Here is a 25,475-nt window from a genome sequence, read left to right as displayed (position 1 = left end):
TTCTCAAGAAATTATGTTTCTCATAATCCCATTGAAACATTCTGTTTCTGTTCGGCTCTGCAGGTGTTCCACTGAAGCCTCGCAGAGAGATGAGCTTTGTGGAGGACTCAGAGGGCCACGTGAAGGTGCTGTGGGTCTCTAAGTTCAATGTCAGTGTGGAGCCAGTGATTTACATGCTTCAGTCTCGCTGGAATGTGGGCATCCACCCCAGCGAAGACCATGCCACACCATGGACTACTGTGGCCATGGTAATTTACAGGCAGATTCACTCATTTGATCCCTGGCCTTTATTGAGGATTTGAAAGTTTGAGATATTAGTGTGTGTTGCCTAATATAGAATTGTATTTTTATGCCATCCATTCCATGCATACAATAGCACACCAGTACACAAGCAGTCACAGAACTTTGGCAAAAACATCCACTTGGCCTAAAGGATGAAAAAGATTTTACTGGTCAAAGGTCAAGGTCATACAGAACTCACAAAGCACATTTATGACCTTGTGAACGTGATATCTTGACAGAACTTTGAGATCTGGAACAAATGTCCACTTGGTCTCAAGGATGAACTGATTACAGTTTAATGGTCATAGGTCTAGTTCAGTGTGACCTCAGAAAACTTTTTTAGCCTTTACTCAAGACTTCACACGGCAATTTTGACAAAATTTTGACAAAATCTTTTCAAAATTTTAAAGGATTTGCTATCATCCTGTTATATCCATTCTCTCTTCGTTACTAAGAAATGCTGGCTGAGGAGATTTTGATGTAGGCTGCCTGTGAGCTAGAAAAACAAACAAATGCAACAAGACAGCACATGGTTATTTCTATCCAGCTCAGCATCTTGTGCAGTTCAAGAGTCACTGAAGTTGTAAAAATGTTTTGTGATACCTTTAACGGTGAAGCAACACCACAAAGTTTGTAACATATCTTTTCATCATAACTCTTAATTTGCCTCAAATGATGAAATTTCTCAGCTATGGAGATGGATGTTAGACTCTGTTTCCACCTCATCAGTCTGCTGCCTTGCTGTCTAAACCTCTCCACCCCAGCCAGTCTACCATTCTGCCAGGGTAAACCGTATGTATGTAAGTGTGTGTCTGCACCGTACGCCCATGTGTGTGTGCCTGTGTGAGGTTAGGTAAATAAGCAGAGCTTAAAAAGGAACCACAGGCAGCCACAGTCGTTCCACAGGCTGACTCTGAATGACTGAACGCTCATTATGGACTTAAATAGATGGCAGCTCATGTCTGTGAGTGTGTGTGTGTTTATGTGTGCGCGTGCATGTATGTGTGTGACTGTGGATGAGTAGATTTTAAGCAGTGATTACCTTTGTGCTGTCAGGGAGACAAAACGTGAATCTTTAGCAGTTTCACCCATAATTTGGGCAAATCGTTTAATTTCACTATTATCAGATGAAATTCCAATTCAAGTATATTCATTTGACTTCCCAGCTGATTAACTTATGACATTCATTATGTTTAAAACTACACATGTCCTCGTCATATTTTGAAAGAAGATATATTATGGTTTTTTGAGAGAGGACAGAATATGCGTAATGCACATGCAGTTAGCACTGGGTACACCCAGCAAAAACTAAAGCCGTCTCATACAGTCCACACATAAGAACATCTTAGTGTGATACCGAACATCAAACTAAAGGCAAGAGTCAGACAGCTAACTCCTCATACTGTAGCTCCTGGTTTAATAAAATAGAATTTTGTGTCTTTTGTATCTTATATACCAGTCCTGCAAAAACTGAATTTTACAGGACAGTTATAGCGGGGCATAAATTACACTGCCTTATGCAGAGAGAGGTCTCTCTTATTACCCTCACTAATACCAATGAGGTTGATTCAGTGAAACGCCTGTAACCAATGTGTAAAAACGTTGTGCGGCATTGTAATGTTAAGGTAGTTTGTGCCAGACCGTTTTTTGAGGCATGCATGCAGCCAGGATTCATTCATTAACACAATATAACCATCAAAAAACAAACAAAAATGGATGATGACAACAATGCGTTATTTTTAAATTTGTATGGTTTAATGAAGCAATTTAATTACTTAGCTAAAATTCTACCACATGATCAGTTAACAGATATCAAACATTTTGCTGCTGATGATGATGGAAGTGATAGAAAGTTATGAGACTGTAAAATGTGTTTTTATCACCATTGTTTTATGTCATGTCTGCATTTCAAGACCCTATCTGAAGATGCGGTTCTGCCGGATCTGAGACCTCAGCGCTGGTACCAGTTCAGAGTAGCAGCCATCAACAGCCATGGCAGCAGAGGCTTCACAACACCAAGCAAACACTACATCTCCAGTAAAGGTAATATAAATACACTCAGGCTGCATACTTCTCTTCAGGGGGCTGTTAAGCATTTCCCACTGAAGGCAATGACTTCTCCTGTACGTTTCCATGACAAGTCTTTGAATCTTGATATTCTGTCATGAGACACTGAGCAAAATGCAAATTCCTGGGTTCCGTTTGTGTCATTTTTACAAGAGATATTACACCTCCCCGAGGAAACTCAGGAACAGTGCCCTTCCTCTCCTTCCCTGTTCTTTCTCTCTCTTACACTCAGTGTTGATGGATAAGGTACACACAGCGGGGAAATTATCAGGCAGTCCATAAAACACAGTCAGGAAACAGAATATACACACATGCACATACTCATACTTAATTATTCGATTGGTTTAGTGCCAAAGTGAAATCCCCAGGTTTTTACTTGCTGAGAGGGAGAAAGTGAGAGTAAGACAGTCAGGAGCACACACATACACAAACACATGTGGTCCTAACACTTAGCAGATTCAGGTCTATTGGTGTTTGGCTAGCCAGGATTGGCGAATGGTAGGAATCCTGTGCCAGGATTGGCTGAAGCAAATACGTGAATCATGACTTCAGGTTGGACTCGGCCTTGGAAAAAGGCTCTTTATCAGTTGAACACTTAGAGAAGACTATGAGGACGTGTCTGAGATAGCATTTTCCATTGAAATCAACAACTGTTCCTCCATTGGAGTTTTATAAACATTACAACCTGTTCCTTGGCAAATGTAACATTTTCTGGCAGTTCTTGGTGCCCCATCAGCATATTCAAGAAAAGTTGAACATTTGGAAAATATGCTTGTGCACTTTCCTGCTGGGTTACATGAGAAGATCAATGGCAGTCCTATTTCTGTAATATATGATACTGTAGTAATACTTCTCTGTTTTACGCATAGGGGCTTGCAGATGAGTTTTCTTGGCAGTAATGTGTGCTTGTCTACCTCATTAAGGTCATAATGTATGTGTTCATGGGGAGGCAGTGTCACAATCGTCAGCAAAATGTAAGAAAAAAAAGTTGAGGAAACGAGAGCCTTTTGGCTTGATGCAGAGATGATTAACCAAACCGAAATAAAAATATATAAATAGAAAGCAAAAAATATGATGAATGACAAAATCACCTTGCTTTACACTCTCTATAATGCAGGTTGGTTGGGTTTTATCTGCATGTGGATCGGCTCTTCTCCAACCCTGTAGTCATAGGTTTGGAAAAGAAAAATCAAGTTATATTGTGTTCGATCAAAGCTGTAGCCAGCAGCCAATTATCTTAGCTTTGAATAAAGGCTTTTTCTGGAGGTTCTTGCGTTGGAAGCACCGATAGGTGGATTTTTTTAGTGTCAGATGGCGAGCTGTTCCCTCTGTTTCCAAGACGGTTGCTGCAAAACAGGCTACAAATGAAGACTTAAAGTAATTGCTGCTTGCCAAGAAACTGTCCTGTGCATATCTTGCCCCCTAGAGATCTGAAATGATAGTTTTTACCCTTTTAACACAAAGCAGAGCCGACTGCCTCTCTGCAGGAGTATGGGCTCAACATGGGCTCATCAGTCTTCAGTGTGTGTGAATGAGAGCGAGAAAGAGAGTGAGAGAGAATATTTGCAGTCTTACATGTATTTCAAGTCCCTGGGTTAAAGGTTAAAGACACACACATAAACATTCCAAGTACCATCTGATCACAGTCAGTCTTGTTTCTCCAGTTCATTACTGTGATTAGTCAGGGGCTGGAAGTCAGGGGTTACAAATCAAGAAGCTGGCAGATGACATCAATAATTGAGGCTCCTCCACTGTGACCTGATGCTAACCAGAGAGAGGATTTGAGTTTGAAAACTCCTTTGCTGTTCATTCAGATGTTAGAGTTGCACATAACCTGCCAACAGTAATTATGAAAGAATGTCTGCTAAAGAGAACTCATCTTGATGTCTTCATCTCATGAAACAATAGCCTTGAAATCAAACTGATTGAGGAAGAAATACAGAGTAAAAATGGTCTGAGATGAATGTATATTTTTGGTACTTATTCCAAAGAGACGCCACACATGTGCACACATAAACTGGCCAGATGTCGCAGCTCTAATATGTTGTCCTAACTTTGATCTCTGCATCTGGGGCAGTCTAATACAGCCCAGGGACTGTAGGGGGCCTAGCATGGGGGATGTAGTTCTAATCGGATACGTTTTGTAGTTTTAATCAAATTCAGGATTGGGATTTAAGTCTAATGAGTTACAGAGCTAGTGTTGAAAGAACTGCAACCCCAGGATTTCATTTTTGAGCCAAAAAATGATGAGTGGTAGTTGCCTTTGGTCTGTGTTATGGTAGCTACTGAAAACAGAGGCTTCGGGCTTCTCCAGTATCACTCACCTTTGATGCTTTAAATCTAACTGGCTTTGTAGACTTGAATCAGGAAATTAGACTTTCCCTCCATTACTTCTTTCTTTATGTAGTTCCGCTGTGGCACATTAAACATTTGGTTATTAGTCAATTCAGTCAAGCTGATGAACAGCCTCCTCTTGGTAGGAATCATGAACTCACTAATTAATTAAAGACTAATGATTCACAGTTTTACATCAAGATCACCGTTTGACAAAATGTTTAAATCTGCAACTGTTGATTTCACCAGCAACAGAAACCATGGAAGGCAAATTCAATCAACCATTCAGATTCAATCATGTACCATTTAGATTTTTATTTTCTCGCTTAATTTATTGCAAAACCACAATTTCTTAAACAGTTCAAACAAGAATATATCTTAATCATGATAATGGTGATGAAAATGACTGAAGTTGATGATCATTTCTGCCATATAGCCCTGATGTATTTGTCCTTCATCTCTCTCTCTGCAGATCCTGCACCACCAGAGCCTCCTATGAATATCAGAGTGAGCAATCAAACTTTAGAGTGGATGAGTTCGGAACCGGGGTTCCAGTTCACAGAAAGGTAGAGTAGACACAATAGGTTTAAATAGATGAGTCTAACCTTGTGCCATCATCTATAGCTGTGTCGTTTCTGTCTGTGTCTATGAAATGCCCATTGTTTCACTGTATATGTAGAGAGTAAAATGGAAGAATGTAATCAACAGGACTAAAAAATACTATGTTCCAGTGGAGGTACATTTCTTTCAACTTTATTACTGTGAATTTGTTTACATGATGATGATTTCGGACTTCCTATTTTCTGTCTTTAGAACACGAGGAAGTGGGGTCACTGTGGCAATCTTATTACGCTGGGAACCCCCCAGAGAGGGAGACCTGCCAGTCCACAGCTACAGAGTCACCTGGATGTCTCGACACATGCACACAATGCATAAACACACACACACACTACATGGACGCACACTCACAGCTCAAAACAACATGCACAAACAGCCTATGCAACAACACACACCAGAGCAGGGTAAAAAGGAGAGCAACAGCAGATTGACTCAAGGGGTAAGAAAATGTTTTATATACCTTAACTAAATAAAAGAACACAGTCATTAAATGCATCGACGCATAGTCATCCAAATGTTAATCTCAATAAGTATTCAGACCATTTGTTGTGGAATAGAGCATGGCAAATTTATATGTATGTATATTATATGTATATTTATATATATATGATATATGTAATACCACTGTCAAACTTAAAAATTAGTTAGCTAAGAAACAACCTCTACCATGTATACGAAAACTGGAGCGTGAATGCTTGAAACGAAATTTCACCATAAAACAGTCCTTTGAAGTGAAAAGTCTCCACTTTTGAAGCAAGCACCTCTGCTTCTAGTTTTAAATTCAAATAATTTCCCACAATGACTGCATTAAACAAGCACACATGCATACACACTGAATATACAAGATCCATAGCTGCACCTGAGAAATTTAATAGGCCTGTAAACAGATGCACATCACACAAACACGTGCATATATCCCTTGTATTCTGCATTCTGCTTATGATTATGCATTGGCTTTAAAGGCCTCTGCACTGCAGAAGAAACTGAACAGGTTCTGTAAAGAGCTACTGTAAACACTGGTTTAATATGATCAGAATGGCTGCTGTGTGTTCGAACTGGAATATTACACCAGGAAACAAGAAAGAGACCACAGGAGTACCAGCCACTCGACTTCACACTCTCTTTTACGTTGGTTTGTAATATTAGACATTTAAAAATTGTTTCAAATTAAAGATTGCACTGCTGAACCACCTGTGTCTAATGAAAATTCCTGCAAATGTGAATTAGATGGAGACATAGAGGAACTACCCAGATGTTTCAATTAAGGATGTGGATTAATGTAATGAGTTAAAATGAGGTGATAAAAAGAAAATGTGGTCTTGCTGTTTGGTGTAATTGTTGAAGGTGCATACTTGCGTAGAATTTACATTTCTAAAACCTTTGAAACATGATTTGTGGTTTGCCAAGGGGATTGTGTAATGTTCCATGCTGATGTATTTGCAACATATTTTTTTGCACATGCTGTATTTTAGATCTGGTTTAGACTTGCTTGTCAGACTTTCCAATTAGTGTGGCCTTGCAGATTTTTTTTTTTTTTTTGTGCATATGTTCCTTGTGGATCTGAAAATGTAATATTGTCCTCTGGCATACACAACATTATCTTCATGGGACATAACTTTGTTAGAGTGCTATGGCAGCAATTAACTCTGGCTTCACGGGATCGCAAAAAGATAACATAATTTAAATTGATTGACAACAGAGAGTGGCTTTCCTGCATTTGGAGGAATCTGGTGTAGTGATGACTATATGCTAGTTCCAACACAAAGGCATTAGTGCAGGAGTGCATCAATTCTCAGGGCTGCAAATATCAGTGCAGCGGTAGAGTAATATGAATGATATAGGAAAATTTGTTTGGTTCCTGCAGCTGCCAGGACAACATGGGACTGAGAGAATGAATCACATCTGAGGCAACTATAGAGAGTAATAGAGTGAATCATTGCTGCCTCCTCACTGTTAAGCCCAAAAGGTAGCTTCTAAATTCTTTATAGATACAACAGATTTCTAGATGTACTTTTGAAATTATATTTAAGGCACCAATAACAGTCGAGACGGAGGATTTTGTTATCCTGATTATAGGTGTGACGGTGATGTTCACAATGCAGCAAAGACCAGTCAGCAGCACCAAAACACCCATAATCACAGTAAACAACGCAAACACATATTACTGCTTTTGCATAACAGTTATGACTGCATGTGTTGTGAGCAACAGAACTTTTTTTATTTATTAATTTAGTCAATAGACCAAACAAGATGCATAGAATACTGAAGCTTCAGATCCACATGTCTTTGAAGGAAGAATTTCGGTCAAAGACAAAAATAACTAAATGAAAACATGAACAGCAGAGTTTTAATGCAAGTACAGTCATATGGGCCTAGCTATCCTATGTAGTAATGGCAATCCCAGACTGAGCCTGGTGGAGCCATTTATCTGTAGTCTGGTCCTCTGTTCCGCATGGCTGGGAGGCCTGGAATTTAAATGAGGCCCCCTAACTAGTGTTTCCTACTTGCAGCTGCATCTAGACACATACACAGACAGCAGCATCACAACAGGTATGTACAAACCAGAATAACACTGCATAACCAGAATAACATTCCCAGTCGTTGGTTTTATTACTCTCCATTAGTACATGATGATATACTCTCTGAGTGTGTATAAAACATATATTATGTCAATCGGGTATTTATTTTAACATGGAAGACACCTCCAGTGAAGCAGAGCTTTTAAATACACACCAGCTCCTTCCATATAATGTCCAGTGACATGCAGAAATAGAAATCCAGGTTTCCCTCTCTCTCCCTCACAAACACACACGTGTACAGCTGTCCACACAATATGTTTTGTCTATCTTTGGAGTAATGGACACACTTCAACCCAATTTTATCTGCAGGTCACCAAGAAAAAAATTTTTACTTGCTTTTGTGCCATTCTGTCTTCAGTATACACAACCACACACACAAATTTGTTATCAACCAACCATCTCTCTGTTGTGACTAACTCAAGTCCACACAGACAGACTGGCCTGACTGTCTGAGAGCCTGTTAACGAGCTGCCAGTCAAGCAACAGGCTAATGCAGAACAGGTCTACACTGTCAGTCACAAAGTGGAGTACACACAACGCCAAGGCCGATGTTGAATACAGTAGTGAGGCAATGAAGATGGTGATGTTAGTGACTGTGGTGGCAGGACTGGTACATCAGCCCGATTTGATTGTCATTCAGTAAAATTCTATGACATTCTTCATCTGCATTTACTGTTTAAAAATGTAACTATAATGCGTGTTCTCCCTTATTAATGTTACAGGCTCAATGTGAGTTGTGGCTGCAGGGTCTGCTGCCTGCTACCTCCTACCTCCTGTCTGTTCAGACGGTAGCCTTCTGGGGTCAAAAGCGGCTGAAGAGTCCCAGAGCGCAAACTGTTTTTACAACAATAACTTATTCAGGTAAGCAAACAAAATGTCTTCTTCATCTTGATCCTGCTAAGGCCTAAAGATTGTATTTAGGTGTATTTTACAATACGTTGTAAACAGTGCACTGCACTTGTTGCAATGTAATTTGAAAAAACATTGCTTGTTGAGCTATACTACATTGTCTAAAGGGATACTTTTTTTCACCAATTTAAAATATAAAACCTGAAATATATCCACATAGGTGTTTAGACCATCTGCTCAGATGCCCCTCTCTAGATAATCTATAAAATGTTTCTGCAACTTTGTTTAAGACCAAGCATTCACCTGGATTTAAGGCTGATAATGCATCTCAGAGCTAGTGGAAAGAAGCCTGCAGAGATTGGATACAAAAAAATCTGTGGCACTAAAAATTCCCATGACCACATAGACCTTTAAAATAGTTGAATGAAAGACGTTTGTGAAAATGGTATTTTTTAGAGGTAGCAGCTCAGCCAAATTGAGCAATTGTGGGAAAAAGGCCATGCTAAGGGAGGTCAGTATTTACCTGATGGTCAGTCTGGCTTAGCTCCAGAGATTATGTTTCTAGATGGGAAAAAAAACCCAGACTATTGAGCATCATTTCATGTTCTAGCAATGCAGTCTCAGTTTTATCAGACCAGAGGATCTTGCTGCCTGAAAGCCCTTGAGGTGCGCTTTTTAAAAATAAATGTTCACTAAGGAGAGGCTTCTGTCTGGCCTCTGTCATACAGCCCATATCAGTGGAGTGTAACAGTGATGGGGGTCTGAACTATGTTTTAATATATATAATGTACACTACCAGTCAAAGGTTTGGACACACTTTCCTATTCATTTGAATGAGGAAGTGTGTCCAAACTTGTGACTGGTAGTGTATGTCCTGTAGACATATAGGACTATAGTAATTGTTAGTCTGGTTAGCTAGTCTATAGTTAACTGAGTCCACCTTTTCTCAACAACTGCAATTGATTTTAATAAGTTAATCTATTTATTCATTCATTCATCTTCTACTGCTAATCTGTTTCTGGGTCACAGAAGGTGCTGGAGCCAATCTCAGTTTACACTGGGTGAGGGCGGGGTCACCCTGGACAGGTCACCAGTCCATCACAGGGCCAACACACAGAGACAGACAGAGACCAACAACCACTCACACTCACACTCACACTCAGACCTACAGACAGTTAAGAGTCACCAGTTAACCCAAACATGATGTCTTTGGATGGTGGGAAGAAACCCACACAGACACAGGGAGAAAATGCAAACTCCAAACTCCCCAAGCCAGGAACCAAACCCACAACCTTCTTATTGTGGGGCAACAGTGCTAAACACTATGCTGCAATGTTATTTTAGTTGCTGCCCTGGAGTTAATCTATTGAGTGTAAAATTTAAGGTCTAATTTTATATACCATGAATCTTAATTTCTCAACAGTTTGGATGAGTATCATGTTTGATAGATGAGAGGCTGGTGTTAGGTTACCTACAAATATTTAACTTAGAGTAAGAACCACTAAGTGTCCAGTAAGGTCTTTACAGTTCTGTCTTGAAGGAAATAATATTAATGACTATAATAAAGGTTCGAGGTCCCCGGCAAATTTAGATCCCTTTGCCTTGGACTGCAGACTGCAGACTGTAGCTGTGGCTGTAGAATTATTGAGTTAATGATTTTTCCCCACACACAGAGTACAGTGGACAGTGGTGACAATGGTCGTGACAATGGTATTTATAGATGACCTTTAGGTCAACCCAGCTGATTATAGCCAGCTGCATCTCAGCTATCAAACCACATTCCAGCCATTTTATATTGTATTGCCATGCCAATTAGAATTTAGACGTTTTATTATTTGACATAGTCCATGTGTTGGCCTGGTTTCCGTCAGTGCTAATGGGGGTCAGTTAGAGCAGATAAAGCCAATTATTGTGTCTGAGTGAATGAATTGATGGGAAAGCTGCACTTTTATCAACATTTTTTGATATTCCTGGCATGATATATTAATAACTTCCATGTGATTCAACTGGTTTTATGCATGTTGTTGCAAGTTAGGTATTCAGAAGAACTACTGTATTAATGCAGCTTAAGGGAGTACAAACATTAATGTGCCACACAAACACACCCAGCAAGGTTTGTAATGTAAGTGCTTCGTCATTAAGAACGAAAAGCTTTCAAATTTTAACAATTAATGGCTCCTCTCCTCTCTACTAAAGGTGAACACTTCTCCAATGAGCTACCATCTTCCCCTTCCCTTCCCTCATCTTCCTCCCCCTCCTCTGACCTTCCCCTCTCTGCATCTCCATCTCACCCTGATTCCGCCACAAACCCTGCCACCCCTGATAACCTCCGCCTGGAGGCTGCTGCCCCTCATTACCACAACAACAAGCTGCAGGTCAAGGTGTTCTGGAAGTGGCCTTACCACAGTGAGTTGGCTTGCTAACATGTAACAATTCTGTGGTACTATATTAGCAACACTCAAAACCGAAAGAGAGGAAAATAAAATAAGCTGTAGATGCAAAGTTTACATTAGTTTCATTAACACTGCTGACGATGACAGAATCTTTCATATGCTCACTTTAGCAGCATGTTTATTAAAAATGGCACTCCTTAGATTGATTGCACAATGATTTTGCAGTCTCTTTAAACAATGTTAGATGTTAACAATGAACCAGATGATAAAATGAAAAGAATGCTAAAATGAGAAAATGAATGTCTGACTCTGCAGCCTGCTTTGGCTTTATGGAGCTTTCTAGAAAGTTTAAGCTGATTGTTTTGCTGTCTGACGCAAAGCTGTTTTCAGCAAAAACACTCAACACACAACAGACAGAGACTGTTAAAAAAACATTAAGCAGCTAAAGAGCCAGCCACCCTTTCTGCGAGTAGTGGATGTATACATGCGCAACTGTTTGCTAAAAACTTAAAAGGTCATGATGCGCTATTGTTCTAGTCACATCATAACTCTGCTGCACCACAAATGCCTCCCCCAAAAACACACTCGTTCTCATTCTTTATTTATTAATTTTTCACGTCAGATCTGGTTGGTGTTCAGGCCCCAGATTGGAAATCAATTAGCATCTGACTGAAAGACTGTTTCTGTTACTGAGAACAATGTAAGCAGTTCACAAGCAGTACAAACTTCTTATCTGCTGTTGAGATAAAGAATGAAAGGATTTGAAATTGAGAAATAGAGAGACTATAAAAATCCTCCCTTTGCAACATGAGATATTGTTCTCTGGTTTCAGGCAGTATCCATCTTGCCAAAACATATTAAAAACAAAAACAAAGCCCACTTGTTTCGTTTTTTTGTTTGCTTGTTTGTTTTTTTTTGCAGGCAGACAGAGACACCTCGGCCCATACATTTTGCAGTGGCATCCACATACCTGCAGTACTAATGTTACAAGCACACAAAAAATGACAACCGTGCAGGTAATGTGATCCTGTCTGGAGTTTGTGCACGTCTGTTTGTGAAACTATGTATAGGTGTTATTTTTCTATGTGAGCATTGCTTCAGTGTCTCTTTATGTGTAAAGAATGTGTGTGTTAGATATCACATTTCAACACCATAACTCAAATCTGTCTGGAATGCTCTCATCCTGTCTGTGTGAAACTTTGTCTTTTTGCAATCAGCTGAACTATCCTACCTTTCCATGCCTGTATGTGTCAGTTCTTTTCCCATTCCTGTGTAATTTTCTTACTGAAAAGTTTCTAAAAGACGAAATATTTCAATGCATGATTGGTTAGATTTGTAGTTTTTTGTTTGTTTGTTTGTTTGTTTGTGGCTTCTCTTCTTGTGGAAAGCAGTTGCTTTACAGAGCAGGTACTGTAATGTGATCTAAACAAAAACAAACTGAAAAATACCAAAAATCACCTATTGTTGTGTTGCAGCATGGAAATGCATTAGATAGTCCAGTTGTGCCTCATAAACTGGTAAATATGTGTATGGAAAGGTTTGACAGTGAAATTAATCTATGGACAAGATGCATAGCGGAAACACTTGAGCAACAACTATTAAATAGTTCCTATAACAGACATTTTAAACACAAATTACGAAATGAATTTGCGATAGAAAGCATTTTTAATATGAACTGGTACTGAGTGGTTCATGTGTGTGAAAAGAAAACTGGTCTGAAATGATCACAGACCCAGAGAGTTGATAAATGTCAAAGTGCTGTAAGCAATTCACTGAGGTCACAGAAATATGAGTTTGCGTCACTGAAGTTAAACAGTCGTGCCATTTCTCACCATTTGAATCTGCCAACCTACAAGGTTGCCAAGTTCTGCTCCAAAGTTTATTGTTTATTTTAACATGAAGCAAACGAGCTGCTTCCAAACAAAAATAGAGGTAATATGTATATTTTTAATGGAACCTTGTAATAGGTCTGTTTTAATAACCAGCTGTGTATAGTTACCACTAGAATTTCTGTTCAAACACTGGTTTTATTCCCAACTTGATGTAATTTGTCTCTCTCCAGGGCACCCATCACACCATCACAGGTCTGTTCTTTGGCTGTAAGTATCGGGTCGCCGTGGCATTGAAGACTGACCCCGGGTCAGAAGCTGTTGCCTGGGTTACGACCCCTACTTGTTCCTCTATCAGGGTCAGAGGAGGCAAAGCTTTGCCCTGCAACACTCAAGGTAGGAGCAACTAAACGCAGATGTAAAGGCAGTGTTTCACCAACGTTCATAAATTCTGTACACTCATAATGCTTCCTGTTCATCTTGTATTGTCTTCTTTTGGAAATATCCAGAAACAATGACATTGGCGTACTGACACATACTTGCATATACTTATACATAAACTGTCCCACCTAAACACAAAATACCAGTAGCATTTTTAGATGCACACAACTGACTAGTTTAATGTACATTATCAGTACCAGAGTGGTCCATCTCTGAATCATTCTTGAGATTTTCACTTAAAAAATGAAGTCAAACCGGCTAAAAACATGGTCCTTTTTTGTGTTAGAGCACCTCCTGCCGACCAGAAAGGTGGTACTGCGACCAGAACGTCTGACTGCAGATTTCCAACAAATCAATGGCACCCTGCTCACTACATTTCACTGGCGGATGTCCCAGCATGCACTCAACCCAGCAGCTGTTGAAGGGTTTCAGTTCACCTGGACACTACAGTCAGGAGTTACAGTAGCCACAGAAAGGCAGGAAGACACACTTATCTCCCAGACTCAGACAATTGCGCCGGTGAGAGGAAAGACCTCAGAAATGTGTGTGTGTGTGTGTTTGTAAGAGAGAGAGAGAGAGAGAGAGAGAGAGAGAAAGAGAGCAAGAGCAAATGAAATGTGCCATCTTAATTAATGAGTCTAAAAATAAGTTGAAATCCAAAATTAACCAAGTGAAGGGACATCTTGACTCAACGTTGATATCTGATAGATTATATAAGGAATATAATTATGTTGTATAGAAATATGTTTTAAAACCACTGTGATTTAATTTGAGTCAGTATCAATCCCTCCTATTCCAACTCAGAAAATATTTTCTAGAGCACGAAACAAAATTGTAACTGAAACAAGTATTGTTTATCAAATGCACAATTTAGTATCTATCTGTTTTTAAATCATTATTAAGCTTATTTTGAGAATGGAAATATATGTTGGTGACATCTTTGCAATGATTTCTGTATCCAGAGACAAGGTGGGGTGAGATGCATTAATATGCAGTTGTTTTGGTTTTTTGATGGGATTTGTTCACAGTAAGAAAAATGTAAAATAGAATAAATTTTAGTGTAAGAAAGTTAATCCGTTTTTTTCCTCCACAGTCTCAGCGGTCAGTGATAGTTTCTGGTCTTCAAGCTAACAGCGTCTATCACCTGCAGCTCCAGCTGCTAACAGCAGGTCGCAGTGGTACGGCAATATCCAAAACCATACACACCCCAGCCATCAATGCGACAGGCTGAAGGGTAATAGTTTACTTTTTTTGCTAAATTTTCCATCATGTGAGAATGTTGATTTATCACCTATCCACTAAACTGAACTAATCATCTGTTCTAGGCTGGGAACCTGGCAAATGCCACTGGCTTCTGCACCATGATCATTATTACCAATATCCAGTTCTCTACAGTTTCCCCAAATTTCAGTTCTGATTAAATGAATACAATTTAATCAATGCCATAAAATGAATGTTCGTCGATCTTGTTCTTGTTGGTAAAATTATTTGGATCTCAGTCATTTGATTACAAGGTTGCAGCATTACTGGAATAATAAACATGTATCCTCAAATCATATTTCCTTCATTTTCTTATTAAAACTGCAGCATTTTCCTAAGGATTACTCTTGGCATTAGTACCGTAATGGCACAGCGTTATGTGACATACCATATATGTGAAAATTGAGGCTCCTCACATGGCAGCATCTGTACATGTTTGTTTGGATGAACGAAGTCCAGTCACCTGACATCACTGGAGCCAAATGACACTCATAAAGTGACTTATTTTGCCAACTGTTTTTGATCATGCTAGTAAATAATAATCACATATATGGTCAATAGATTGTGCTTATTTGAGGGCATTATCTGCTGCCCTATCTTTGAAGTGCGTGGGTCTTGAAGGAAGCTCAAGTATTTTAACATTTTGTTCATATGTTTAAAATCTGTAGAATTTGCTTGTTTGATGTTTTTTGTGTTGTGCAACGTAGATTTCAATCATAGTACATTCATTTCACTAAAGAAATGATATGTGATATTTTAATACAGTTGATATTGGTATACCTGTGATTGATTTGTTTTACAAAAGTCAAAATGTTATTGCTTTTGAAAGGTTGAAAACTGCTGGTGTACAACCAGTAATAATTCCAATATTCTCTCTATGTAACCTTATAATGTTGACAGTTTTGTACTTAATTCCTTATTTTCTTCCTTTGCTTTATTTATTGTTTTCCAGTCTTAGATTTTTCTAAATAAAGATTATCAGAACACAGTGTATTGTATCGGTGATGTTATATTTAAAAACTAAGATAATAAGAGGAATAAAAACATAGGATAAACTGCTTTACATTACAAAACATGGCATTGCTTCCTTTGGTCTGATTAAAAGCTGGTGACTCCAGAACCTAAATTGATTAGACATTCAGTCATTAATGAATCGATTTTCAGAAATGAAATTATTTTTTTTTTAACAAAATTTCCTGCTTTCCTCGTTTTCTGTGATTGTTAAGTTTTTAACTTGAATTTATGAGTTTAACATCGCTTTTCTGAGATTGTATCCTTTATCCTTTCAGAGTCCTGTTAAAGGGTCGAGCCAACAAGATAGAACATGTAGTACTCATCGGAGTTAATATTTTACTTGAAAACCAATCTTATTCTGTTTCCATGGAGGCAATTGCTACAGATTTTCTTGTTGCCTTTGTAAAAATGCTTATTTTAGAGACATCTTGTGACGGTGGTGGAAACCGAAATCTGCCAGAGAGAAAATTGCCGGCGACTTCGGGGAAATGTCGGAAGTAGCCGAAGTTTGAGATCGACGCCGTGACGCAATCAATGAGCGACTACAGATTGGATTGTTGTTTCTTCAAATCGTGGTCAGATGAAACTCAGTTTGTTATTTCCTAGACAAGGTATAGTATAGTGTCGTTTCATTCAACTTTTCGTCCTCGTCTTATTCATCCTCTGTAAATCACTTCAGATACTGAGCAGCAGCCCCGCCTTTGTCTTTAGACGCCTCCAGCTTCCTTCGGAAAATGGAGGAAATGTGTGTAAGCACGGCTTTGTTTTTTTCGCCTATGTTTGGCAGCAGCTAGCTTACTCAGGTGGCTTCAATGCAATGAACTAAGTATTGCAAAAGTTTTATCAGCATTAGTTGAATTACTATCAAGTAGGTTATGTTCTCAAATGGCGTGTAAACCTGCCTCAGTAGTCGGACGCCCGGCGAAGCTAACGTAACAGTCATTTCATTTAATAACCGAAGTGACTGAGAATGAAAGCAGCCCCTGACAAACATCCCAGTGACTAATTTATCTACACAAAATGGATAAATATATGAACCTTGGGATGTGTTCATTCTCGCTGTATCGACTGCTCAGCAAAGCTGCCCATCAGTTTTGTATGTAAATGAAATACCACTTTGAAAAAGTCCCCAGACGATATTACAAAAAGACGAGTGGCACAAAGTCTCAGCAAAGTAGTTTCCTGATATCTCTGATATGTTTGTGCGAAAAGGTAGTTCGCTGCAAGTGAAATCAAATGAGCTGACCACCTGTTCAGCGGTGATCGTGTAGCTGTAGAAAATATGGAGGCTGAGGAATAACTGAATACGCGCATATAGTCGGGAAAAGTGATCTCGGACTTTTGGATCCATCTCGGATGTTTTGTGCCGATTTAAGCAAGGCAGCTGCCAGGGGGAATGTCGTAACACAAGCCCTGTACACGGACGTTTAGATGTTCACATTTCCCTCAAATCAGTGTTAAAAAAACAAATAAACAGAAAAGGCTTGTGCATTTAGACTGACAGGATAACGTGTTTTAACAGAAGTTGGGTCAGGGCTTTTATTTTCTCCACCTCTGAAATTCAGCTTCAAGGAAGATACTATAATATTTCTGATCCGATCATCTAAACTCAAAGCAATCTATTTAATTTTTCTTTGTATCATTGACTCAGAAGTGAATGCCAGATGAATGCTCAGTTATGTCTTGTACATTTAAACAGCAAAGATTAGATTTAAACTTACTGACATTTCCTTAATTATTTCCTTAATTAGTTTTTTTTCCCCTGTGTTCTCTTCCAGCTGCTCAAATGCTGAAGTCATTGTGCGGGCGTCATTTTGTGCAGAGTCTAGACACCACTGAAGAAAGCTTGAGAACTGCCATGATATAGTCCTGAAAGGCTTGAGAACTTTTTTTTTTCAACACCGAGAAGTGTTAGGATAAAAAGTAAGGAAAGAGGAGACCTGAAAACCAAAAACTCTAGAGAACCCAAGGACAGGAGTGGACAAACGTGTGGAGTGCAGGGTTTGGGGATGGGGTTGGGGCGCCAAAGAAGGACGTCATGGTTCACAGCAGCTCTGCGGCCTCCCCAATGAAAACAACACCATCAGCATCATCTCATTTAACTATTCCAACTCCAGCACCACCTCTGCAAGTAGCACCTCCTCTGGTGGCTCCTCCGGGAGATACTACGGGACAGGAAATAAACCCGATCCCTGCCAAACTCCTGACTTCCACCCTTCAAGCCAACTCAGACTTAACACAGCCCTCTCCTCCATCTCCTGAAGATCCTGTAGAACCTTCAATTGTAACCACAGAAAAAGAACCAACAAAAAACCCAAACCCAGAATCATCCTGGCCTGGTACAGTGCCATTAACTCCTACGCAGGGTGCAGTAAATGGCCGTACATCAGGCAGGAAGAGGACTCCTAAGGCATGTGACTGCTGTGGACCTAACAGTGCTGGACACAATGTCAAAACCTTTGGTAAGGCGAAGGGAAGGGGAAGAGGGAGAGGGAGGGGGGCTGTTAGGGATCTTGGGGACATCCCAAAAAGGAAAGTGGGGGGCCACCTGACAAGTATAAAGGGTTTTGATAAAGTAGAGCAAGAAGAGGAGGAAAATGGAAAATTTGAGAACGTCCAAATGACTCCTTCAGTGGCTGATAATCAGTCGCATAATCTCCTTCCGCTACCTGTCACCTCCTTGCAGGATGAACCAATAAGGAACTGTGCCCCTCTAGAGAAAGAGAATATGCAGAAAAACGAGGACACCTCTTCAGAGAAGGAAGGTGGGGTTATCGTCGGTTCTAAAATGGATTCTGCTCGATCAGCACTAATGTTGGGGCAGGAGGAGACCAAAGATACAGCGATTGAACATGGAGAGCAAACTGACCTCACCATGGTTAAATCTCCATTTGGAAATGGAGACACAGTAAACTTATCTGACTCTGAACCTGAAGGTGAGGCCAAGGAAGTCATCATGATCATTAATGAACTGGGAACTGGAATAATATCTTTATCAAAGACAGCCCCTGCCTCAAGGTCAGAAACTCTCCAGGACCTTGACTCTGAGATGCAGGTGGAACAGACTTCTAACAGTGAAGACCAGCTTTCTTTACCAGTAATCCTGTCCAATGGAAACATTGCCTCCCCAACTGACATTGACCACAAATCCACCCCTATGGAAGTGGAAACATCACGTCCAAACCATGGCCCTATCACAGTGTGTAGTGCACAGCACTCCTGGGCATTAAGAGACCACAGACTGTACTGTCAGTCAGGCACCTGGGAGAAAGAGGAGATGGATGCTCAGTCAGAAGCAGCAGAGAAGGATGGAACGATGCAGGCTGAAGAAAGCCTGGAGCAGCTCATTGATTTGGTCCACGGTAAGTTGTTCTGGAGCACACCACGTCTATTCAGACCTCTACATAAATACACTCATCATCCCTTAATTTAAATAAAGCTTGGACAGTCATTGATGTTTTTGCACAACATGGCTCTAGAATAAGTAACTGCTGCGGCTCAGAACCTTTTCATGCCAAAGTTTTCTTTTTTCTAAAGGAAAACTTAAAAGGATGAGAACTAAATTTATGTACAGATGACAGTACTTGAAAAGTTAAATATCAGAAGCTTGTCTATTATTAGACTTAAACTTATAAAAATACGTTGAATCAACTATGCAGAGACCTCCCTGTAATAAGACTACAGTACATAAACAGTATTTTGAATGTGAAAGGTAAAGTGATATTATACAGTATTTGGATAGTAGCTAAAGTATAGATAGCAAAACTGCTCCCTGTTTGAACAACACTTTTTATGCTCATATTACAATGATTTCCTCTGATTTAGAGTTTTTGGAGAGCTTCTATATGAAATATGGCAGTTTCATTCCTCTCAGTGAGAAAGATGTTCTGGAATACCTGAAGAAGAACGGCAATCCTGACCTCAGCAAAAGGTCAGTACAAACGACACAACTGAGGCGCAATTGAGATAATGCAAAAATAAAAGTGGCACAAACAATCCGAAAATAAAGTCTCCAAATCTCTGGGGAGTATGAAGAGCTCTGTTTTAAGGGGAAGTTTTTACACCACTTCAACAATGCAGAGCACCCCAAACCTGAAACCCTGCCAAGATTCATGGGTGCATAAGAAATATAATAAAACAGAAGCTGTTGCCAAAGCCAAACACTGTATATTTAACTGTGTGTGGGATTTTTGCTGTGACAACTAACCTGACCTTGTGTTTTTTAAACAAACTGAAAAGACCCGCTTAAATTGCTGTTCTCTTTATCAGTATGAGGTTTAAACTTAGATTATAACTTGATGACATGCTTTGTAATACGGAATCCACCAAGTTGTCAGCATATCCTCATGTTGCTACTGCATTCAGAGTATGCAGAGTATCTGTATACGTCTATTTTGAGGAATATTATTTTTCATTTCAGATTTTGTGCCATTGCTTGCCTCACCTGTCATTATTTTTAAATGTACTTGAAGGCACAATATAATAGACACATCAGATCTTCATGTTTACATTTTCTGAAGCTGAAGCTGAATTTCTCTCGGTGCATTTTTAGGGGCTTGGACATCAAAGGGGAGATGACTCGATATAGGTTGGGACTGGCCTCTGCTCCTATCGCAGGCTTCATGGTGATGTATAACAAACACACCCTGAGCCTGGAGGACCTTGGCACACTGGAGGAACAGAACTGGCTCAATGACCAGGTGAGGAAGAAGAAACTACTGCTTATCACACTTCTTACTCTCTCCAACCTGCTTGCCAGATCCATTTTTTATTTTAAGCTCCTAAAACAATGTAGTCCTTCTTATGAAATATGGTAACCTGCAGTTTTACAAATTTGATCCACCACAGAGGAAGAGTAAAAAAACATTTGCTCATTTAACTGATGCTGAGCAGCCTTTTTAAATCTTTGTCTGGTCAGGTTATAAACATGTATGGAGAACTCATTATGGAAGCAACACAGCACAAGGTAAGTAAGGATGGTTTTCAGAAAAAAAATGCGCGAAGGGCATTACACTGTAAGTAAATTGTATATAGATCCTTGAATTAAGGCACTTTGTTTTTCTTTTTTCAAATTTAATGGATAAACGCTGACACTGGTGTTTCACAGTGTTCTGATTTCTTTTGTACAGGTTCATTTTTTCAACAGCTTTTTCCACAAGCAGCTGGTTGCCAAGGGTTATGATGGTGTGAAGAGATGGACTAAAAAAGTAAGGAGGACGTGACAGAAGAAGAAAAATAATTTAATTTGTTTACTGCGCAACACTAAAAGTTGTCATTACAGTAACATTTCATTATTTAAATTGTCTCTGGATGGAGGCCTGGCAGCAGTAGTTGGCCATCTGCTGCAGAAAGATTTCAGAACCAGATAGCCATAGCACCTCTTTGTGGTCTTGTTGCCCCTGTTGGTAACCACAGACTAAATCTAGTGTGCTCACTCCATAAAGTAACTGTACGGAATGTAAAATATATTCAGTAGTTCTCACAACCACGACTCACAGCAGGTGAAAGAGTCAAAGTGGAAACTAAAAAAGCCTTTTTGCGGCATCTTTTAACACAATAACCTGATAACGTCTCATTGTGTTGTGTTTTGTTTTTTTCCTCAGGTGGATCTGTTTTCCAAGTGGCTGCTGCTAATTCCCATCCATCTAGAAATCCACTGGTCACTCGTTGCCGTCACTATGGCAACCAAAACCATCAGTTATTATGACAGCCAAGGCATCGTCTTCAGACACACCACAGATGTTAGTGCCTCTGTGCATGTGCATGTTATTATCTTTGCAAAGATCATTTAAGATTTTGAATGCTGAGCAGAAAGCCAGCTGAGACCAGATCATCGGTTAATGCAGCTCTCTTTCCTGACTAATTATTTAACCATTACTTCCTAACTGATGATGATCATGGTGATCTTCATGCAATGACAGTTATGAGGCAACTTGTTACATTTTAATCACACTGTTTAGACAAGTTTCATTGCAAGAGTTGATTATCTCTATCAAATCTTATTTTATATAATCACACTTTTACATATTGCAGGATAGTCAAGTTATTTAGTCTGTTCAACAATCAAGTAATACAGTTCTCGCCTTCCACCCGCCGACCTCACCGAGACTTATTTCAGTTTGTTTTAAAACATTTCCTGTGATTGTGTAGCACACACAGTATTCTGGAATCTAGAATTAGGTTAAAGTTTGTCGAAAATGTTCTACCAAAGTATTTAATATTGGTAAACTATTTACTCAGGCTGCACACCAGCGTAGTGGTTAGGCTGTTGCCCCACAGTAAGAAGGTCGCAGGTTTTGCCGGGCTTGGTCCCTTTCTGTGCAGAGCTTCCATGTTCTGTCCCGTGCCTGCGTGGGTTTCCTCCCACCATCCAAAGACGACATGTTTGGGTTGACTGGTGACTCTAAGTTGTTCGTAGGTCTGAGTGTGAGTGGTTGTTGGTCTCTGTGTGTTGGCCCTGTGATGTTCAGGGTGTATCTCGCCCTCACCCACTGTGAGCTGGGATCGGCTCCAGCACCCCCACGACCAGGAAATGGATAAGCGGTTGAAGATGAATGAATGAAAATATTTACTCCTTTGCACTGTTTTAATTTTCACTCAGCCGTGTCCTCTCTGTGTGTGTGTGTGTGGTCCTGTACCAGAACATTATGAAGTACCTCCTGTCTGAAGCCAGAGAGAAGGAACATACTGCTTTCCAGAAAGGCTGGAAAATAACTATCATCAAGGTAAACCTGGTCCCTGATATTGGATCTTGACAAAAAGAAGTCTCCGTATTGCTAATTTGACCACGATAAACTCAAGACTAAGTAGCACAATGTACTACTGTACATTTACAGTAACTAGAAGGTTGCAAAATAGCTTTCACATATCTGCAGTATACTGAAAATGATTTCTCATTGGGAACAAAACTGTCGAATTTTTGCACTGCTTGCTAAAAACTTTATTTTACTACTAAATCCAACTAAAGATCGACATGCATGTACAGATTATCCACACGTATACTGTCCATATGCTGACCGTTACAGCCTCAGTCTGGCTCCCTGCATTACTGTGACTTGTTGACTCCTCAGGGTATTCCTCAGCAGAAAAATGACAGTGACTGTGGAGTTTTTGTTCTTGAGGTGAGTGATTATTCTTCCCTACTGTGCAGCTGCCCTCTCATCCTTCATTCGTCACCCCCTTTTGTATCTCTGCCTAGCCTCCTGTTTGTCATCACTCTTTGTCTTGGTAATTGAAGATGAAATAGAATAAATTTGTCTTCTCAGTCTTTCTTGCCTTTGGTTTCTGTGCAAATTTGATCTTAACTATGTTTCTGAGAAGGCTTAGCAAAAAGCTTCTATTATTTCCCCCCTTAATGTGGCATGTATCATCTAATCTCTTAATCTATTTTTTTGTTTTGTTTTGTTTTACCTCATTGTCTGTCTATTTGTCAGTACTGCCGTCGTCTTTCCATGAAGCAGCCCCTGCTGTTTAGTCAGGAGGACATGCCTCACATACGCAAGAGAATCTACAAGGAACTGTGTGACTGTCGCCTCAACGATTGAATGACCGGATTACAGCTGACTTCATTCACTGACTACTTCCTGGTTATGCCATCCATCCCTGGATGGTCTGTCAGGCGGCGTATTTCGGAGACTGCCTGTTACACAAGCTAACACAACCTGGCCATCTGTTTTACAGGGAGCCCTAACTGCCAGTCTGCCTGTGTGACTGACAGCAGAGTGGAGATCACTCTGGATTTATGGCGACTTACAGTTCAGTAATAGTTTGTAGCTAAGCAGCAGTTTACTTGCAAACCTGCAAAAAACTACTGACGTGGCCCCCTACTGACCCTCCCAATGCTGGACCTGTATACTTCAGGTTGCTTTCACATTCTACATTGACCAACCTCCGGAGCATTTGAACCAAATGGCCAGTCACCTTGGAGAATACAGAAGAGTTGTGATTTTGAACAAGGAGGCAGGCGTTGGACCAGCCTAGGTGGATGGACCTCCCCTCCCAAATGGAGTGGCCTTAGTTTCCCAGATTTTAAACTGAAAACAGGTTTGAGTTTTATTTTATGCTGGACATTGTACTTACAGTTCTATGTGTTCTCTCACATATTAATGAAGCTAGGAGGTGCGATTAAGTGGACCGACGGTTCACGTAATACTTGAAGGTTTGAGTTGGTTACCTTCTCTTGGACTACAAGTATTTGCATGGTCAGAAGCCTATCCATGAAGGAGAGGATATCAACTGAATGTACTGATCATATTTCCTTTGTGGCTGCCGTGCAGCGTGGTTACACAGCACCTCGCAGGCAAAATGGCACAGTTTGGCTGTGGCTTGACACAGGGATATCCTGTTTCAAGGTAGTTTTTGTCTATCAGGTTTTTTCACTCCTGCTCTCCAAAATATTGTCTTTATTAAAATTACTGTTGTCCACCACATTATTTCCATTATTGTTTTTGTTTTGTTGTTTTGCTGTGTTCACATTCTTATCCACATCCATTTTTTTGTCCAGCTATTTCACTAAAAGCCATTGTCCAATGATACCTTAACATTTTCAGTTGAAAACAAGTTAATAATGCAAGTTGCAAGTAAATTTAATGTTAAGTTGCACAGATAGCTGCTGAAAGGAAATCCACTTTTTGATCATTGCCTCGACGTTTCACTAATTTAATGTGGTCACTGCTTAATGACAACACAGCTGCAGAAAGTCTTGGTCATGGCCCATTAATAGAGAAATAAGTGGACCACAGCTATTTTGATTAAATCATGTCCAACCTCAGTTGTTTTTGTTTCTGTTATATTCACGTACGTGTACTTACAGATTGTATAATACTTTTACTGGCCTGTTACTGTACATGCTTGCTTTGGGAAAAACCACAGCGATTTCTTGACTGTTTTTATTGTTATTAAAAGGCCAATATTGTGAGAAGACTGAGGAATGAGTAGCTTTTCTCCTTTGTTTGATGAATAATGCACTGCTGTTGTACATTTACAAAAACACTGAATTGTTGACCAAAGCAAAAATATCAGTGATGGGGGGATATATAATAATTGAGAAGCATTTATTCATAAGCACATGCTTTCGCCTTTGTTTGAAAGTTTTGAGATCCAGACTCTATTAAGGAATAGAAATGTTCCAGCTAAAAGTGAAGGAGAATTGACTCTCTACAGTTATCAATAGAATTCTGGGAATTATACAATAAATTCTCATCTTACAGTACATGTTCCAAATGAGTGGGTGGCAGGGTTGACCATCTTTCCACCACTGATAGTTTAAGTATGACTTCATTGACGTGATTGGTCCATCACTGCTGTCTCATCATTAAACTCTTATTCTCTCTGTAGCTCATGTTGTGGTTTCTAATGTAAGAAACTGAGGAAAAATGTCAAGCATTTTATTGCAGAATCATTCAGTCATTCATCCATCTTCTACCGCTTCTGTTCTGTTTCCGGGTCGTGTGGGGGTGCTGGAGCCAATCCCAGCTCACACAGGGCGGGGTACACCAGTCACCAGTCCCTCACAGGGCCAACACCCACTCACACTCAGACCTACAGACAGTTTAGAGTCACCAGTTAACCCAAACATGATATCTTTGGACGGTGGGAGGAAACCCACACAGACACAGGGAGAACATGCAGTCTCCACACAGACAGGCCCCAGGCCGGGAACTAAACCCAGCAAGTTAAACTCATGTCCAGTTAAAGTCAAGAGTGGACCTTGGAAGTTTTCCTGAAAGGAGATTGTATTGGACAACAAACATAGCAGGCATAATAAATAAGAAAATAGATACCATGAACACAGCATAAGTTACGGTAAA

General features: G+C 39.9%; 2 protein-coding genes across 4 annotated transcripts in view; both read left to right on the top strand.

The window, feature by feature from the left end:
- anos1b (anosmin 1b) overlaps positions 1 to 15,596 on the top strand; it is a 40,761-nt gene extending 25,165 nt beyond the window's left edge. The window contains exons 5-15 of the mRNA XM_029500475.1: positions 64 to 248; positions 2,196 to 2,325; positions 5,156 to 5,249; positions 5,497 to 5,740; positions 8,603 to 8,741; positions 10,926 to 11,135; positions 12,044 to 12,138; positions 13,185 to 13,347; positions 13,679 to 13,911; positions 14,486 to 14,626; positions 14,718 to 15,596. Coding sequence (XP_029356335.1) covers positions 64 to 248; positions 2,196 to 2,325; positions 5,156 to 5,249; positions 5,497 to 5,740; positions 8,603 to 8,741; positions 10,926 to 11,135; positions 12,044 to 12,138; positions 13,185 to 13,347; positions 13,679 to 13,911; positions 14,486 to 14,623 — 1,631 coding nt within the window. The 3' untranslated portion in view covers positions 14,624 to 14,626; positions 14,718 to 15,596. The remainder of the gene's footprint in view (positions 1 to 63; positions 249 to 2,195; positions 2,326 to 5,155; positions 5,250 to 5,496; positions 5,741 to 8,602; positions 8,742 to 10,925; positions 11,136 to 12,043; positions 12,139 to 13,184; positions 13,348 to 13,678; positions 13,912 to 14,485; positions 14,627 to 14,717) is intronic.
- Positions 15,597 to 16,182: 586 nt separating this feature from the next.
- LOC115042641 (sentrin-specific protease 5-like) lies at positions 16,183 to 24,979 on the top strand. 3 transcript variants are annotated; one of them, XM_029501050.1, is made up of 10 exons: positions 16,183 to 16,277; positions 17,445 to 19,028; positions 19,492 to 19,597; positions 20,219 to 20,366; positions 20,585 to 20,632; positions 20,796 to 20,873; positions 21,270 to 21,407; positions 22,308 to 22,391; positions 22,737 to 22,787; positions 23,100 to 24,979. In XM_029501050.1, the coding sequence occupies exons 2-10, from the start codon at positions 17,705 to 17,707 to the stop codon at positions 23,208 to 23,210; spliced, it is 2,088 nt and encodes a 695-aa protein (XP_029356910.1). In that variant the 5' UTR covers positions 16,183 to 16,277; positions 17,445 to 17,704; the 3' UTR covers positions 23,211 to 24,979. The 3 variants fall into 3 exon arrangements, with proteins under 3 accessions (XP_029356910.1, XP_029356912.1, XP_029356911.1); XM_029501052.1 differs by lacking the exon at positions 16,183 to 16,277 and adding an exon at positions 16,290 to 16,411; XM_029501051.1 differs by lacking the exon at positions 16,183 to 16,277 and adding an exon at positions 16,293 to 16,415.
- Positions 24,980 to 25,475: the final 496 nt, after the last annotated feature.

The sequence above is a fragment of the Echeneis naucrates genome, chromosome 4 (genome assembly GCF_900963305.1).
Source record: "Echeneis naucrates chromosome 4, fEcheNa1.1, whole genome shotgun sequence".
Taxonomy (NCBI): Eukaryota; Metazoa; Chordata; class Actinopteri; order Carangiformes; family Echeneidae; genus Echeneis; species Echeneis naucrates.
Note: the sequence above shows the minus strand (reverse complement) of the source record. Positions and strands in the feature narration are given on the sequence as shown.